Below are 17,657 nucleotides of genomic sequence, written 5' to 3' on the forward strand. Positions count from 1 at the left end.
TATATCCTCAGTAAACGATTCAAAGAGACTAAGTCTGCTTCTCCAGGTCTCCAACTCTGAGAACACTTGAAACTCTGATGTAGATCTCAACATACTGAAATACAGTTTTCCTGTCTCTAGCCTATGACTCAGAATAACCACCTGAGGGTAGAAAGTGTGGAGAGTGCAGTTTACTCAGTGGCTTATGAACTCTGAACATGGAGTTCTACTTCTTAATTTCTTTTCCTGACCTGACAAATTCAACTACAAGAGTGTTGAGGGAAAAAGCTTATACCTACCTTTTGTGCCATTACATAGTATTATATTGACTGAAATATTTAAACAGAAATGCTTTGACATGCAATGTATCCAGTCTAGATCAATAAAAGCAATGTATCATATTATCCTGCAAAGACTTCTTTGGAAGTACCACTAAAAGAAAACAGCTTCTCTCATATGGCAAAGATTAAATCTAAAGATTACAGACTTTCAGAATTATGAGCAAAATACAGAAAGACAACTCTCCTTATAACTCTACTCATTAAAGTAATTTTTCCAAAGCCATATTTTCCCAGGGAATTTTGCCTTAGTTATTCTGCATTCAAAACCGGCAGCAATGCCAAATGGTGAACTTGGATCTTCTATGTGCTGGCATGCAAGGCATTAAGTTTTAGAGGACATATTTTTAAATAAGAAAAATCTAATTTTGTCAGTTTTTAACACTCAGGACATCTTAGGCAAGCAGGCTTTTAATGAATTACCTCTGTCCTTTAGAAGTAAAGCTTTAAGTATGGATCTCTAGATATTTAGCATTTAAGCTCCTAAAGCTTGAAATGGTTAATTTTACAAATAACAATTGATGTTAGTTCACTAAAACAGGACTCTCAAAACTGGGGTAAAAAGCTTCAATCCATAAGATTTATTAAGCAAACACTAGCTAACAGCTTTGCAAAAAACAAAGTGTTTTCACTCTAAATAAAGATGATGTTATGGATCTGCAAATGAAATTTTATCTCACCTGATTTATTAAAAAGTTGACATTTCCCCTGTGCTAATATTAATTAAAGCAAGGTGACCCTGTTTCATTGAGAAAGAAGGAAATGAATATTCTTACTGTGAATTGTGTGTCTGGTTAAATCAGTTCAAGAATGGCATATAATAGGTCATGTTGAGGTTGCACAATACCATAACAGATATGGAAAAGAATGTTAAAAGTACACCTTCCAAAAGTAAGTCTCTGAAGTGTGACAGAGTTATTTTCAAATGCCATTCTTATTAATATAGAAACCATGTTTAATAATTCGCCAAAAAGAGACTGAAAACAAGTGCTGTAAAATGAAAACAAAACACAAAACAAAAAAAAAAAAAAAAAAAAACAAAACTGCTCAAAAGCACAACACTAAATAATATAATGAAATGGCATTTGCTAAAAAAGCATTACTAATTATAAACTGTATAATTTCAAACTCATGAGAGCATGCACTTCCAGTTCATCTAACATGTAGTCAGTACTTTTACAAAGGTAAAATACCTCCACTGGAATTTGGACTGGAGTTATTTAGCTTGTCAATTTCCTCTTCTCTCTTAAGATCTTCCTCCTTTTCCTCAATAGTCTCAATGTCGTGCTTTTTTATTTGGTCCTTTTCCTTATGTTTTTTAGACTTCTTTTTGGATTTTTTGTGAGACATTGACTGGTTTTCTTCCATAGGCTTTGGACACTTTAGTAGAACTGAACCAGGGGGTAAGGTTTCCAGAGGAGTCCTAGAGGTATATTTGTCTTGCTGGTCCTCATAGATACTATCGTTTTGACTAAAACTGTCAACAGGTAGGTCTTGAGTCCCCCGGCCTTCTGGAGTGCTAGGGGAATTGGAGTTAGAATTTACAATCTGAGGAGGATGTGAGACGGGCAGATGGGTTGAAGGCAGCGGTGGAGGGGTGGGGATGGCAGCAGCTGCAGGGGGCAGCGGGAGGCCTGCAGCAGATTTTTCACTGGTGGGATTCAAATGACCATTTAGTGTTGGTGGTACTCTGTTCGTCAAGTGAGATATTCGGGCTTTTTTATTCATTAAAGGATCAATAAACTCTGAATCCAAAAGCCGTTTCTAGGGGAGGGAAAAGGAAAAAAGTGAGCCAGTTTGCACTAGAATTAAATAAATTCAATATATATATGGGGTTAAACAACTAAGTCATATTACTCATACTTAAGTCTATGACTAGGGTTATGTTAACCTTTCTTCACACTTAAGCAAAACAAAACAAAACAAAAAAACCCACCCAAACAAAAACTAAACCAGAACGATAACAACATAAAACCAAATGTGAAATAAATTTTCATGTTTAATGTCAAAAAGCAGAATCTGGCAAATGTTTCTCGGAGTGCTTACTGAATTCTTTCTGATCATACAGCTTTACCCTAAGTTCCAAGCGAGACTATGCTGATTTAACACTTGGGAGAGTGTTAAACAAAGGCAGTCGCCCTCCTTGCTGGCCATGGTTGACCTAGTTATATTAAATGAGAGAAAGCAATTTGTCCCGTTTGACTCCGTGAAATAACACAGCTAGGTAAAGGGCAATAGCTCACACTTATTTTAATCTTTGATGGGCTAAAATGCTCCAGTTAAGAATATTTTGGCTGTCATTTATCATTCCACCTGTCTTAGAGTGGGAACAGCCAGCACTTTCAGAGTAGTTTCTCTAATTATCTCTATCACTGTTGAAATGCTATTTAATTTTTTTTTTACCCTTACATATCTCTTTACCAGATTGGAAAATAGGTCTTAATAACTGGCCTAAAATTAGGTAGAAGTACTTAAAAATTTTAATGGTAATAGTAGCCCATGCTGTCAACCACAATAATAGTATTTAAGTTAAAAAGGAGATTTAGATAGTTGAAAAGTACAAAATATAAATTCACATTTATGCTTAAATGTAATGCTGTGGCTTGTATTTTGGCTTGAAAGAAAATAATGGTAATCAACTCATTACTTTATTCTGTTTTCAATTTAACACTATTTATTTGGCACCCAGTATATAATTTGATCAGAGTAGAAGTAGTTTCATAATAGTTGGCATTAAAAGTGAGACTTCCACAGACACTGTATATGCAAGGACAGAACTGTTTTCCTTTCTCTTTTTTGTTCCCCCTCTGTTCATCACAATAGGTTTCTAATATTTTTGGATGTGTGAATGGCCATTTGCCCAGGGCATGCTTAGTGTTCTCCACACATCTGTGGGCCTCTCACTAATTCTTGGGAGTAGGGTCTCTCACAGAGAGAGAGGCAGGACCCTGTGTCAGCACTACCGGGGTGAGGAGGCCATCCCAGTGTCTGTCAAAAGCACCCAGAACACTGAGAGAGTTCTGAAGTTGGCCAGTCAGCTAAGAAGCAGGCAGCTTCACTCTAGTACTGCCTAGGACCTTCTCACCTTTGGATGAGCTGAATCTCTTGGGGAAAACTCTAAAATGGAGAAGAATCTGATTGGGAGTACTCTGATAAGGATCCAATTGAAAAGGGCTTTAAGAAAGCATGGGAACATGCCATCATTTTTGTTTATTTGCTGGTTGTAAATCCATTTCCCCCCAAAATATTCTTCTGGAACATGTTGCCAGACAAAATTAAATCTCTGCAATTTTCCATATAATCTGATAATTGTATGGGACTGGATAAGTCTTCTAGTTAGTGACCAAATTGGAAAGTAGATAATCTTACAACAAAATGTAAACTTTAAAAATGGAAACCAAGGTAGACATTAAGTACTCTGACAAACAGTGCTGTGTAGTAGAGAGAGTTCTGGGCTGGAAGCCAAGACCTAAATTCTAGGCTAAGCTCAGCCACAACCAGCTGGCTTTGGGCAGGCAAGCTGTGCAGCTTCTCTGGGCCTCATCTCCCTCACTTATACATCAGAGGAACTGATTAGTGGCCCCTAATGTCTATGTCAGGTCTATAATTTTGTAAGTTTATGAAATACCTGAGGAGAAGATACAGCATCTCTACTAGAACATACAGGAGATTCTGAACGGCTGGTGCCTGCAGCATTCTGAGATGGATTTAGTTTTCTGTAAAGGACACACATGTTATGTGTTATGGAGATAATTTAAAAATGTTCATGATGGAAATCTCACCTTGCTTTTCTTTCCCACCTTAACACTAAAATAACAATGACTAAAATAATTACTTATTTAATTTTTAAAGAAATTTTTTTTTTTAAAAGCAAGAAAAAGAGAAATCACCTAGACAGCACTGACTCCAATGACCGTCTGTCTATTTCACTGTATCCAGGCCAGTCTCTTTGAAGCTCTTTAAAAACATAATCCTTTAAGGTATATGAGAGGTCCTTAGGATTCAGATTGGCTACCTGGTATGAGGTATAAAAACAGAGCATTAGGTATTTTTATTATCATCTCCTAACCTAAAACAGGCAACCTTTAGGATTCGTACTGAAAATAATTACATCAATTGGCCCCAAAGGGACTGCTAGTTTGTATTATATGCCAGATCTCAATAAATGCCACTAACTTCATTTTGGGAATGAAAACTTTATATACACAGCTTAACATTTTTTTTTCCCTGAATGGCCATTACATTTTTAATATTTCTAATCAAACGATAAGCCCATATTAGGAAAAAATGCAATTAAAAAAATCAATTATTTTAGTCAAAGGAATCAAAAACAGTTGTACAGTAGTCCCCTCCTTATCTTCAAAGGATACAGTCTGACACCCCCAGTGGGTGCCTAGAAACTCTCATGGTAATAAACCCTATATATACTGTTTTTTCCTATATATACATACCTGATAGTTTATAAATTAGGCACAGTAAGAGATTAACAACAATAACTACTAATAAAATAGAGCAATTATGCCAACATGATGGCCATGAATTACTCTTGCGATTTAGGGCCATTACTAAGTAAAATAAGGGTAACTTGAACACAAGCACTGTGATATTACAACAGTCGATTTGAAAACGGAGACAGCTAGTGACTAATGGGGGACATATAGAGGGTTATCAGATCCACTGCAGTGGTATTGCAGTACATGTGTCCAGGTAACCCTTATTATACTTAATAATGGCCCAAGATGGCTACTAAGTGACTAATGAGTGGGTAGCAGCTACAGTGTAAAGCTGGACAAAGGGATAATTCGCATCCTAGGAAGGACAGAGCAGAACAATGTGAGGTCTCATCACGTTACTCAGAACAGTGTGCAACTTAAAACCAACAAAATGTTTTTTTCTGAAAAATTTCTTTTAATATTTTTGGATCATAGTTGACCCTGGGTAACTGAAATCCCAGAAAGCGAAACCATGGATAAGGACTATGGTATTACTAACATCCTTATTTACTTCTGGGCAGAGTCCATTACTTTTGAATTACAATAAAAATCCTTGTATTAAGTAGAAACCAAATAGTGCCCAAGTGTTGGGTTATAAACATTCAGTCATCAACAAAAACTTTTACGTCATAAATAGTGTCACTTCTGATAACCCTGTCTTTTTTTGGATAACCATGCTTGCTTCTTCTTATTCAAAGTCCTTGAAATTCCCCAAACCAATAAATGAAAACATGTGCCTAAAGAACCCCTAAATTGCTGTTATTAGTCAGCCAGTTTATTCTGAAGTGTAACATTTTCTTATCCCTTAACTGCAATTCCTAGTGTGTCAGGGCTTAACCATTAACTAACTACACAAACATATGGGTTCATGTGCCAAACCAAAAGTAATTTTTAAGGCTAGGAGAAAATTATTCTTGCCTATCACTTCCTACTGGAATAGATCATTCTATGTCTTTTAAAAGTACTATCAAATATAATACGATAGTTTATGCTTCTCACAGGTTAGTTGAACACTATTCTAACATCAATGTTGCTATAAAGAAGAAAATAGTAGGTTTATCTTAAAATTCAAATTTGCAAATAAGTTAATATAGGATAATATCAGATTTCTTGAAGTGGAATAAATGCAATCCATGATCCATCAGTTTTATTTTCCTTCTTCTTACTCTTTTTTCTCTTTTCAAGACAAGGTCTTACTCTGTCACCCAAGCTGGAGTGACTGCAGTCTTAATCTCTTGGGGTCAGGTGATCAGGTGGACACTACCATGCCCAGCTAGTTTTTTGCGTTTTGCATTTTTTGTAGAGAAGGGTTTTTGCCATATTGCCCAGGCTGGTCTCAAACTTCTGAGCTCAAGCAATGCTCCTTTGGCCTCCCCAAGTGCTGGGACTGTAAGTATGAGCCAATATGTCTTCCATTTTCTCTTACCCCTAGTACTACACATAATAACACCCCACCCCACAGCAATCTGTTTTCTAGGTTTCTGTAATAGGACATTCTCTTGGTTTCCTCCTCCCTTAGGACCTTTTTTTCTCCTGACATGAAGTCTTGCTCTGTCACCCAGGCTGGAGTGCAGTGGTGCAATTTCGGCTCACTACAATCTCTGCCTCATGGCTTCAAGCAGTTTTCCTGCCTCAGCCTCCCGAGAAGTGGGAATTACAGGCGCCTGCCACCACACCCAACTAATTTTTGTATTTCTAGTAGAGACAAGGTTTCATCATGTTGGCCAGGCTGGTCTTGAACTCCTGACCCTGTGATCTGCTGACCTCGGCCTCCCGAAGTGCTGGGATTACAGGCATAAGCCACTGTGCCAGGCCCAGGACCTTTGTTTTTTAAGTCTCTGTTTCTCAATCCTCTATATGTTGAAATGCTGAAGTGCTCAGTGCCTGTTTTCTGCTCTGTTTTCCTCATTCTCTTCATTTCCTCCTAAGATGATTTCATTAAGTTTGAAGACTTTTAATACCTGATATATATGCTGCTAATTCCTAAATTTATAACTCTAGCCCCAACTATTCTCTGACAACCACACCCTTATATACAACTATCTATTGACATCTACCTTCACTTGGATATGTCTAATAGACATCTTCCAAATATAGTTTATGTTAAACAGAATTCCTGATTCTCTTCTCCCCCTTAAACCTACTCCTTTTCCATCCTTCCCCATCTCAGACAATGGCTCAATATCCATTCAGTTGCTCAGACAAAAACCTAGCCATAATCACAGTTTCCATTCTTCCCCTCATTGTCTCCCTACACCCAACCATTACCAAATCGTATCACAAAATGTTTGGCCCTTTAAATAGTCTCTCTCCTCTACTCCTGCCCCTCCAAGCCATTCTTGCCGTAGGAGTCTGAGTGATCTTATTAAACTTATAAATCAGATTATATCGTATCTTTTTTTAAAACCATAATGAGTTCCCATCTCACTCAAAATAAAACCTAAGCTTCTTGCCCATGGCCTAAAAAAATCCTCTGGGATTTAACCTCTGCCTCCCTCTTCCATCTGCTCTGGACTCTGTCTTGAACCCACCTACAAGTGCTGACTTGTCTTCTTGTCTTTCCCTCATCATTTCAGTTAAAATGCAGCCATGTGAGAAAAGGTTCCCTGATCTCTCCACGTAGGGGATCCCTTCCCCAGCTCCTGTCAACACCCCACTCGACCTGAAATTGTCTCATGAATAAGCTCCATGAGGGCTGGCTTTCTGTTGGGGTCACTTTGGGATTCCAGCATTTAAAACAGTGTCTGGTACATTGTAGGTACTTAATAAATTGAATTGAATGAATGAATGTTCAGCTTGAGCCAAATATCTAAATGTTAAGCTTGAAACATTCAACTGTATCTAGTTTCTGATGTTAAAATTTAGTTTTTCCATAAAAAGTCATTCTAAGAAAAAAAGATTTTATTAATACGTATCAGTTTAATAATAAACAGCAATAAATAAATTTCCTGGTGGCTGTTAAGCATTTTTAAATTTAGGTACAATCTTTCTAATTTTACTGGGAGCCAATGTCTTAGTTTATTTCAAAAACCTATTACTTTGATGAATTAATAATGTCCACAGGGTTCTGAAAATTACTGTGTAAGTAACAAATAAGCAAATTATCTCCACTGGCACAGATAAAGCATAACTGATATTTTAGGTAACTTGTTTTCCAACTAGGTTGTGTGGGACAGAATAATCAATTTTGGGATGATTTGTGTATCCTGCTGTTCTTTTTCTCTGGTGCCTACTTTTGGTCAGTTTTATTGGAGCAAAGTCATTTTATTTTTCTTGTTAGCTGCTAGCTATGTTCAGGAAAGGGAACTTAGGTATAATTGGTTTACGTCAAAGTTCTGAATATTCCTTTGTTATCTTCCTTGTGAGGATGAAATGAGATCATGCATGTGAAATGCCTAGCGCTATGCCTGGCAAATAGTATATGCTCAAAAAATGGTATGTTATTAGCCTTTCTATCTGTGTTTTCACTAGGCCAGTGGTTTCAGCTCAAATATTAGAATCATTAGGGCCATATACAATATGAGTGCCTAGGTCTCACATTCAGATACTTGGCTTTTGCTGGTCTTGGGTGGAGTTCAGGCACTGGCATGTTTTAAAAGCTACTCAAAGGATTCTAATATGTTACCAGGATGAGACGATGCTCTAGATTCTATCAAATGATCAACACTAATAACTCTCATGCCTCAGTTGCTTGGGGATAAACTATATCTGCACTTTTAGATACACACACACACACGTACATATATATTTAGATATCTATATGTATATACATAATCACATAACTACTGCCATATATCAGTAGTAGTCTATGTGCGAACTGCCTCTGCATTTTGCCCTCTCCATTATCAAAAACTGGGAAGGTAATTCACAATGTTTCTGGAGATGTGGTTACCAAATGTTTTGTGATTTTTAAGCTGACTGTCACTGCGTCTCCAAATATCAAATGGAACACACACACCATCATTCTCATTTATTCTCTCATCCTTTCATTTGAGCTCTTAAAACCGCTATGTGACATACGGATTTAAATTATTTCCAAAAAGTGCTAAAGGATTTAATAAAGATACTTAAGACTGATTGCGATAACTTGGGGACTGACTAAACCTGAATTGGAGACAATGGTTTTAGCCTTTCATAACATTTAGTATTATGTGGTGGATGTAAGAGATAATGGATAAAAAAACTATACTTCAAAGTATTAATCTTTGAATAACAGATGAAAACCTGTAGGGTTTTTTTTTTTTTTTTTAATTATGAAATTTAGAATAACTTCTTTGGAAATGTTATTTCTTTAGAAAAAATTAAAGAGGCGGACCACTATTTATGGTGGATCTGAGTGCTCACAAACCTTTATGAAAGATGGATGGAAGGAAGGAAAAAAAAAATACAGGAGGTTAAAGTCTGACAAACCACTGATCTTTAAAGCTTGTGATAAGGTACGGGATCACTGCTAATCCATTACAATTTTATATCCTTTTATGCAAACAAGTGACTGATCTTGGCACACACAGTGGCAGAAAAAGAGTAATAAGGGGAGCACAAAGTATGCGGGCAAGATACATTTTAAACTATTTAATAGGCAAAAATATTCTGGCTTATACCAATCAAAGGCCAACAGAATTCGCTGCACAACTTCACCGACAATAACCAGTACAAATTAAGGCAATACTTTAGTGTATTCAAGACTACAAACAGATAACAAAATCTTCTTGTTTTCTTTTTAATGGAATTTGAGAACAAAATTTGTTGGTCTCAAATAAAGACAATACTCACATTTCAACTGGTTTTTAATTAAGTGCTTAAAATAAGATGATTTAACTTAATATTCAGGAGTTGTATTTCATATACCACTGATCAAAATAATCCTGAAATTTCTCTAACTTAATAATGATAATAATGACAACAAGCCTTTTTAAATTAACTTTGTAACAAGAAGGTAAGCAGGAAGCACCTCTCTCCAGCTGTCCTCACCTGTTGCAGAATTGCTCCCAGGGAGTTCTTGTCTTTTTGATTGACACCATCTTTCTGGAGTCTAGCAAGTAGCTCCGGTTTCTTGTAGGCCTTCAGGGCCAGTAAGTGAATCACCCTGTCTCTATACGGTCTCTGAGAGACACTGCTGCTGCTGTGTGTCTTTCGAATTGTATTTGCAGGGTTCATGGGAGTTGACCTTTTCCTCTCAGGAACTGTATCTGAAACAGCTTGAGGTGCTTTCCGAATTTGCACTCTTTTCCCTAAAGTCCAGTGGAAATGACATTGTTACACATTTGTGGGTTACCATATGAGCATCTCAGTTTCCATAATTCTGATTTAGTTACCTCTTCATTTCTAGAGGAAATAATAATAATAAAGGCCACTTTATTTCAATCTTTAAGAAGGCATGTAAACAGAAAGCATTTTAAATGCCTAAAATTTGAATTAGAAATTATTTTAATAAAATCATTTCTTGAAAATATGTATTATACATGTATTTTGGTCATTTAGCTACACAATTATAAGAACTAGTGACATAAACTGTAACAACAGACTTGATAACTTATACCTTAAATAAATATATGCCATTTCTGAAAAGTAACCTATAATACAGTAATCATGATGAAATGTAAGAAATACCTGTCAGATCTCTCTAAGAAGACAGTCTTGGCTGAGCTTGGGCATAACCTTAGTAATTTCACAGGTTCAATAGCCACAAGGGGGGTGGAGGTTAAAATCATGAGGCATCCACTAGCGATATTCTTTTTTTTTTTTTTAAACAGGCTATGAAAAATTTTAGGATTCATAAAACAAAACTAACCAACCAACCAACCAATCTCAGAGGGCACAAACACATCTATCCTCTGCAATGCTGATACTACACATGTGAGTTAGAGAAATGGAAAATGGTACAAAGGAGGCCTTCACACCATTCTTGCATGGGCCAGTGCTGTTCATGTGGTTAACCCATTTGCTGTTTAGACTAAACACTGCCACTGGGCAAGTTGCTACTTCTAGAACATGTGTGGGTTGAGGGGAACGGGGTATTATGTGTATGTGTGAAGCTATCCAGACATGCCTGGTCACTGACAATCCCTGTAACCGTTCCTTGCTGAAGGGACAAAAAGTAGCATCAAACTGTATGAGACTCTCATTATTATGATTTTACAGGTGGAGTCTTTTAGCTTGTTTAGGACACACTAAGCCCCAACTCTACACCCTTTGGTTAAAGAAAGGGAAGAACTTGTAATAACATACAATGTGGACAACTGCATTAGGAATAAAATAACAACTAGGAGCTTTACTAAACAGTAATTCTGTCCATGTTGGGCTCCCCCGGCCTGGCCAGAGGGCCTATGTGTTTTGACTCCATCCCTGTAAGGGAAAAAAGATGAATGCTCTCAAACTGAAACCTCTACTGGGTGGTATGTTTCTTTACTATCTGTACAAAACCAATTGCAAAAATCAAACTATTACACAACAAAGGAACTCAACATTAAGGGGACACTGCCTAATGATAAGAAAAACTATTAAGTTATAATTAGAGTTGTAGAGATAGATTAGATTGGGTTTCTGTATTTTTAAATTAGAGACAACTGGATCAATGTCAGGTGGGAAAAAAACTAATACACAGTTATGTGGGGGACACTGTGCTAAAAGCTGCATACACGTTATCTCGTTAGGTCTCACAATAACCTGAAAAGACAGGCATTGTCCCTATTTCACAGATGAGAAAATTGAGGCTTTTAATGGGATATGCTCAAAGGGTAAAGTGTTCACTTAGCATTTGGGAGGTTCTGTGATTTAATACCTAATTTTCCTGCCTGTAAGTCTTTGCAGAAAAGGTTTTATGAACAAATCCCTAATGTTTACTGTTGCTTTGTGTTAGGCTATAAGCTCCATGAGGACAGGGCAGTGGGTGCTTTGTCAGTATTTAATGACTAAGTGAATGACAGCAAGAGAACAAGTAAGCAGAGGAGCAGGAATCAGCACAGTACATATTTCCCCACATTGCCAGGCTGCCAGAGTGTGAACACACATTGAAATTTAAAATGCAGCAAGGGAAAACCTTTTAATTCATCATTTACCAGTTGCAACAGTGTTAACAAATATTACTGTTCATTGAAATTTTAATAGAAATTTTTTTTTTTAAATAGAGGCAAGGTCACAAGTTTAAAAAATGCTGTAAGTTCCATACTCTCTCCCCCTTAACAAGTCTTAGCAAAAAGAAATTTGTTTAACTCTTTTCTAAACCAAGCTAACTAGGGAGCCCTTCTGTCTCTCTGGGAAGGGAGATGGGCAGAGAATGTCTGTTAGCTAAGCTACACACACTAGGACTGGTCATTTAGGATGCATCAAGCTGGCAAGGCAAATAAAAATAAAAAGAGGAACTGACAGTACTGCCACTGTGATTCAGGTGCCCTACCTCCTCTGTACCTCTGATTCACCTCCGATCCTTGTCTTAGAAGGTCTCCAAGGTCTATTGGGTTTACCTCCATGCTTCTCCAAAGCACATATGGAGGAAACAAATAAAGGACACTAATTTTGCCCTTAAAAGGGATGTACATACGATGTTTGGCAAGAAATTAAAAGTCTGACCAGGAGAAGACAGAACTGGAGTCTTACTTGGGGTCCAGTGCTTGACTATCATCTCTCCATGAATCCCCTACCCACCAAACAACTCACTTTGCCCTTTACCTCATTTTTCTTTTAGATAGCCAGTTATGGGGTAACACATCTCATTCAAATGCTTGAAAGAACAACTTAGCCACTCTGGACACTGATTCATACTCGAAGATCACTTGTTCGCTACCTCCCCATCCCATCCCTTTTGTGCCTATTCAACAAAGAAGGAGTCCTCTGGTTTAAGGAAAGACAGGCTACAGACGAAGAAAACATAAGCAACAAAGGTATTTACAGAATTGAGATGCTAACAGAAAAAGTAAAGCAAGAAAATGCCACGTTCAAAGTGGGCAGAAGAAAGGATTTATTTTTTATATTTGCCTCAGAAAAAGCCATTTTAATAAAACCTGTGGGAGAACCTAATTCTCTTCCCAGACCCAACTGCTAATCAATTCCCTGGGCTCTTTATATAAACAGCATCAGTGGTTCCGACAGGGTTGGGTAGTCTGGGACTACAACTAAATCGTTATTTCATAACAAGGAGTCCAATTCTAGATTCTCTGTTTAATATGAGATGGTAAAAGTATTTATCCCTGTCTAATGGCTCTGAGTAAACAATCTGAAAGGAAGGTGTTAACGTCCATCACAGAGAGAGAAGGGACTGCGGTAATTTTCTGCTGTTGTTTTTCCATTCTGTGGAACCTGATCAGAAGCCCTGGCAACACAGACTCAGGCTTTAAAAACATCTGCAGACTCATGACAATGACATGACTCTGTCATGGTTAAATACATAATCCACTGCAAGGGAAATCACCACCACTTGGCATTTGTGACTACTTTTTCAAAAAGTTTAACACCAAAATATATATACTTAACATTCACAAAATGTTAGCACACTGTAAAGGACCTTAGATATTGTCTAGTTCAAATACGTCCCCCCTTTTTTTTTAGTATTTGAGAAAGGCAAGATGTTAAATGATTTGTCTGGCATCAAAAATAAGGAGGTTTGTTCACAAAGAGCAGAAAATATAATAAGGAGGGTGGTCTGGAAGTTGGAAAAACTGGAAACAGGATCCTAGAAATTAGACTGGTTATTTTATATAACTAAATAAATATTACTACATATAAAAATGCATAATTTAGTACATATCCATAATTTAGGTACAAGTCAGTGAGCAGACTTAAAATATCAGTGAACTAGAAGCAGTGGTGATTAGTGATTTTTTTTTAAACAAAGGAGAGGGATTATAATAATACAATATTGTTTACCACTGATATAAATGTCATGACTAGATGTAAAAATGTTACCAAAGATAATAATGTTTTCTAGGTTAAAGCCTTTCCTGCTTCTCTCTAGGCAAATAGGTTTTGGTTTCTTCTGCCCCCAAGAGGGTTGCAGAAACTCATATTCCTGGGTGATTAGGCCAGGTGACCCCTAGGAACACAGTCTTCACTGCCTCAAACTGGGCTTCTGCCCTAGTCTAGGTGTCAGCTGGCATCATGGTACCACCAGGCCACAGTAGGATCAGCATTTTTCTCATTGGTTCTCCACCCAGGCTGACAGTGTTGAAAACAACCTTGTCCTGCAGTTACCTCTAACCTGACATAGGTGAACTTTTGGTGTCACTTTATGTGATATAGTCAATTATTAATTAAAGGGGTATATCTTACTGTCTTAAAAAAAACACAGAACTTGTTAATAAGGTCATACTCAGACAATTTGCTATTTGCTGATACCAACAATTTGGTATATAAAATACAGAGAGAATCATAATATTCTTCATAGGGTGATTACGAGATTCCTTGTGCACAGCAAGAACTCAGTAAATGCTGGGTTTTATTAGTATTGAAGGGTGATTGACATTTTAAAGAACTGAATGAGTCAGACAGTTTTGAGACACTGAAAGAGGCAGGAAGATACAAACTGAGCTGCCTGGAAGGAAAACAATATATGGGAAAGGGCTGACAATGAATAAGGTTAAAAGAAAAAGATCAAAACATGACATAACAAAGTACAGTAAAAAAATAGAGAACAAAAAATCCAATCAAGATACTTGAATCCATTGCTTCCCTGTATTCAGAATTGATCAGACTTTTAAGAGTAGTGTGCCCAGTTTTGAACTGGAGAGCAATAAAATAATTAAAGGGTTGGGATACAGGCCATATTAAGAAAAGATAAAAGGAGCTGGGGTTATTTGACCTAGAGAATAAAAGGCTGAGGAGGTTAAATGACAAGATTTATGACCAGAGAAGAACACTGTGCTGTGACGGTGAGTGGCTAGGACACTGAGGACAAAGCAAACAGGAAAAGGCCTACAGAGTGCCCAGATTGGCAGCGATCGCTGCAGGGCTCTGCGGCGAACAGGAAGGTATAGAGAGGGTGGCCAGCTCTTCTTAGCAGAGGGGAGGTGTAATATGGTTCACATGTAAACTCTGATACCCTCAAATTTCCTGTGGTCACCTCCAAAATGTATGCAAATTATTTGTAGTACCTTTAAGAAAACTTGCAAGTTCTAAAATTCCCAGTACCTTTAATAAGTATATGGACTGTGGGATTTGGGGTGTTGAAGTCTGTTGTGTAAGCTATAAACAAACTGTACCTGACTCTTTGAAAACAAAAACACATGAGCACGGATGACACCCAAGGACCATTCAATGGAAAAGTGCAGTCATCATCACTGATTTTCTAGCTTTGGAATAAATCAAGGGGAGGGTTTTTTTCAGCTAGTTATATCGGGAAGGGAAAACATTGTTTTGATGGTTTCGTCTTCTATTCCTTTGTCAGACACACCAATTTGTCTCACTGTTTATAAAATGGTGGTACTAGGCAGAGTAAAACAACATTTTCCAAGCAACAGGGGCAGATCACTCATAGTTTGTACTTAAATGTAAGTGTGGTAGATCTTGTGTGTTTTAAAAACAATTTGAGATTTAGCCTACAAACACACAGAGTTAATTAAGTTACTTTTAAGGACAAAGGGGAAAGAAAGGAGGTTGGAAGTTGCTACCTCACTCAGCAGGAAAGAGAAGGTGAAAAATCTCATTGCTAGTAACTTGCTGAGCAGGGAACTAGGCCCCTTGAGTACAGTTATCTGGGGAGGGGATGAATTGTTGTTAAACCGAAGTAAATGTATCTAAGCTAAGCACCAAGCCCCAGGAGAATTGGCTTTGTTCCAAAGAAGTACTTATTAAAGACACTAGCGGAGCTTCTCAAAGCTGAATGTACCGTAGCTGGAGCAGCAATTGGAAAATACAGAAGTAGAATGAAGCCAAACCTTGGAAAGATGCTAGTTAAGGGATTGGTTCTTCAAGAGACTTTTTGTGAGCATTTAAGTTTCTAAATTAATATGCTTTCATCATTTACTATAGAGTTACTTGTGTTATTAAATTGACTAAGGACTCAAAGAGCTCATCCTCACTCTTGATAATTCTATTACTGTTAATAGTCACCATGAATTGACTCCTTAAAGTTGTTAGGATCACTGCTCATAAAGAAGGGATTCATCTTGCAAGTCTGGTCTTACCTTCCTTCAATCTGATAGACACTTGAATGAGTTGATGATGGGGGTTGGGTAGGCTCTTAATTAAAGGATAGATGAGGATGAGGGTCACAGCTGAGGAACCAAAGAGACATCACTCTAATGCTCTGTTGTAATGCTTTGCTATAAGTACATTTTATATTTTTGTAATGAAAAATCCTTGTTGTACAAAGATGCTCTGAAAATGTATGCAAACCTACAACAATGAGATTATTAACCCATAAATTCTACTAATAGATTTTACTATAAAAATAGCCCTACAAAAAGGCAAAACAAGAACCATAGTATCCATCATTGAAATTATATCACTTAGTGACAAAGAAAACACAACGGTACCATGATTGCAACTTCACACAGTAATATGACCAAACCCCAGTACTATGAAATAATAGTAAGTAGCCAATGGACGATTCAGGATGTAGGAAAGCATAAAACTTTAAAATATGCTCTTCAATTTATCAGCAGTGTGAAGAGAACAAATAACTTTGTTTTCCTCACCATGTTATCCAAAATGTTCTAAAAACTAGTTCCTGTGTTTTCATTAAGTTAATATTATTGGTATTTACCTACGGTGATCTTGAATTACTCCAATCAATCAGCAAGAGGAAGAAAGATATCTATACAAACCTACATATGGTCCACCGGGTTTGATAACTTTTGTGCTTCGGTTGCGGGATTCCTCCTCTGCCTGGGTCATTCTTTCTCGTGTCATCTGATATGAGTCGTTTGTTGCACACACTGTAATTTTATCTTGTATAAATCCCAGGCAATTGAGCTGGGAGGCTCCAGAGCTGTCAAGTAAGTCAGTGGCTTTGTTAGAGATGACCCTCATTTTGTAGAATAAAGGCAAACAAGAATTATATAATCCTAAAATCAGCAGCCCAAATAAGTTTGCAATCCTAAAACAATTAATATTAATTTTTAAATGCAAGTGTTATTTAAAATATTTAAGCTCCTCTTCTTCATATCACCTTTTTTTTTAATATAATGGATGAAATGAGCTTTCAGAGACCAAATCCATAAAATTTTGAAAAAGAAAAAAAATCACTATTTGGAAAGACACCAGAGTTCCAATGGGCATTGTAATTCTTTTATTTAACTGTCAACTATTTTAAAGGATTATCTAACACTGATATGAGAAAAGCTAAAAAAGTTTACTTTTAGTGAAACCACAGTATACATGCTTTGGACTGACTAGCTGAAATGGACTCACCACACATTCTTTTTTATTCTTAATAAGGTATTTTAAGGCTAAAATACTGACAAACATTAAATAATTTAGTATTATTTTACTTTAGTAACAGGTCAAAAAGTTGCTAAAAATTGCAAAATTTTTATTTACTTTGTTAAATCTCTATATAAGATGACCTACTTATAGCAAATGTTGAAGAAAACACGGGGCAAATAATTTTTGCAGTAATTTTTTTAAGGCTGGACATGGTGGCTCATGCCTGTAATCCCAACACTTTGGGAGGTCATGGCAGGTGAATTGCTTGAGTTCAGGATTTTGAGACCAGCCTGGGCAACATGGAGAAACACTGTCTCTACAAAAACACAAAAATTAGCTGGCTGTGGTGGTGTGTGCCTGAAGTTACAGCTATTGAGGAGACTGAAGTGGGAGGGTCTCTTGAGCCCAGACGGTGAAGGTTGCAGTGAACTGAGATGATGCCACTGGACTCCAGCCTGGGCAACAGAATGAGACCCCATCTTAAAAA

The 17,657-nt window shown here is 37.1% G+C and overlaps 1 protein-coding gene across 1 annotated transcript in view; it reads right to left on the reverse strand.

Moving 5' to 3' along the window:
• Positions 1–17,657, reverse strand: part of ELL2 (elongation factor for RNA polymerase II 2) — a 76,181-nt gene that overhangs the window by 12,487 nt on the left and 46,037 nt on the right. The window contains exons 4-8 of the mRNA XM_017508861.2: positions 16,570–16,733; positions 9,782–10,041; positions 4,208–4,332; positions 3,946–4,033; positions 1,511–2,081 (exon numbers count right to left, since the gene is read on the reverse strand). Of these exons, the coding sequence (XP_017364350.1) occupies positions 1,511–2,081; positions 3,946–4,033; positions 4,208–4,332; positions 9,782–10,041; positions 16,570–16,733 (1,208 nt within the window). The remainder of the gene's footprint in view (positions 1–1,510; positions 2,082–3,945; positions 4,034–4,207; positions 4,333–9,781; positions 10,042–16,569; positions 16,734–17,657) is intronic.

This window comes from Cebus imitator, unplaced genomic scaffold, assembly GCF_001604975.1.
Source record: "Cebus imitator isolate Cc_AM_T3 unplaced genomic scaffold, Cebus_imitator-1.0 Scaffold403, whole genome shotgun sequence".
NCBI classification, from domain to species: domain Eukaryota; kingdom Metazoa; phylum Chordata; class Mammalia; order Primates; family Cebidae; genus Cebus; species Cebus imitator.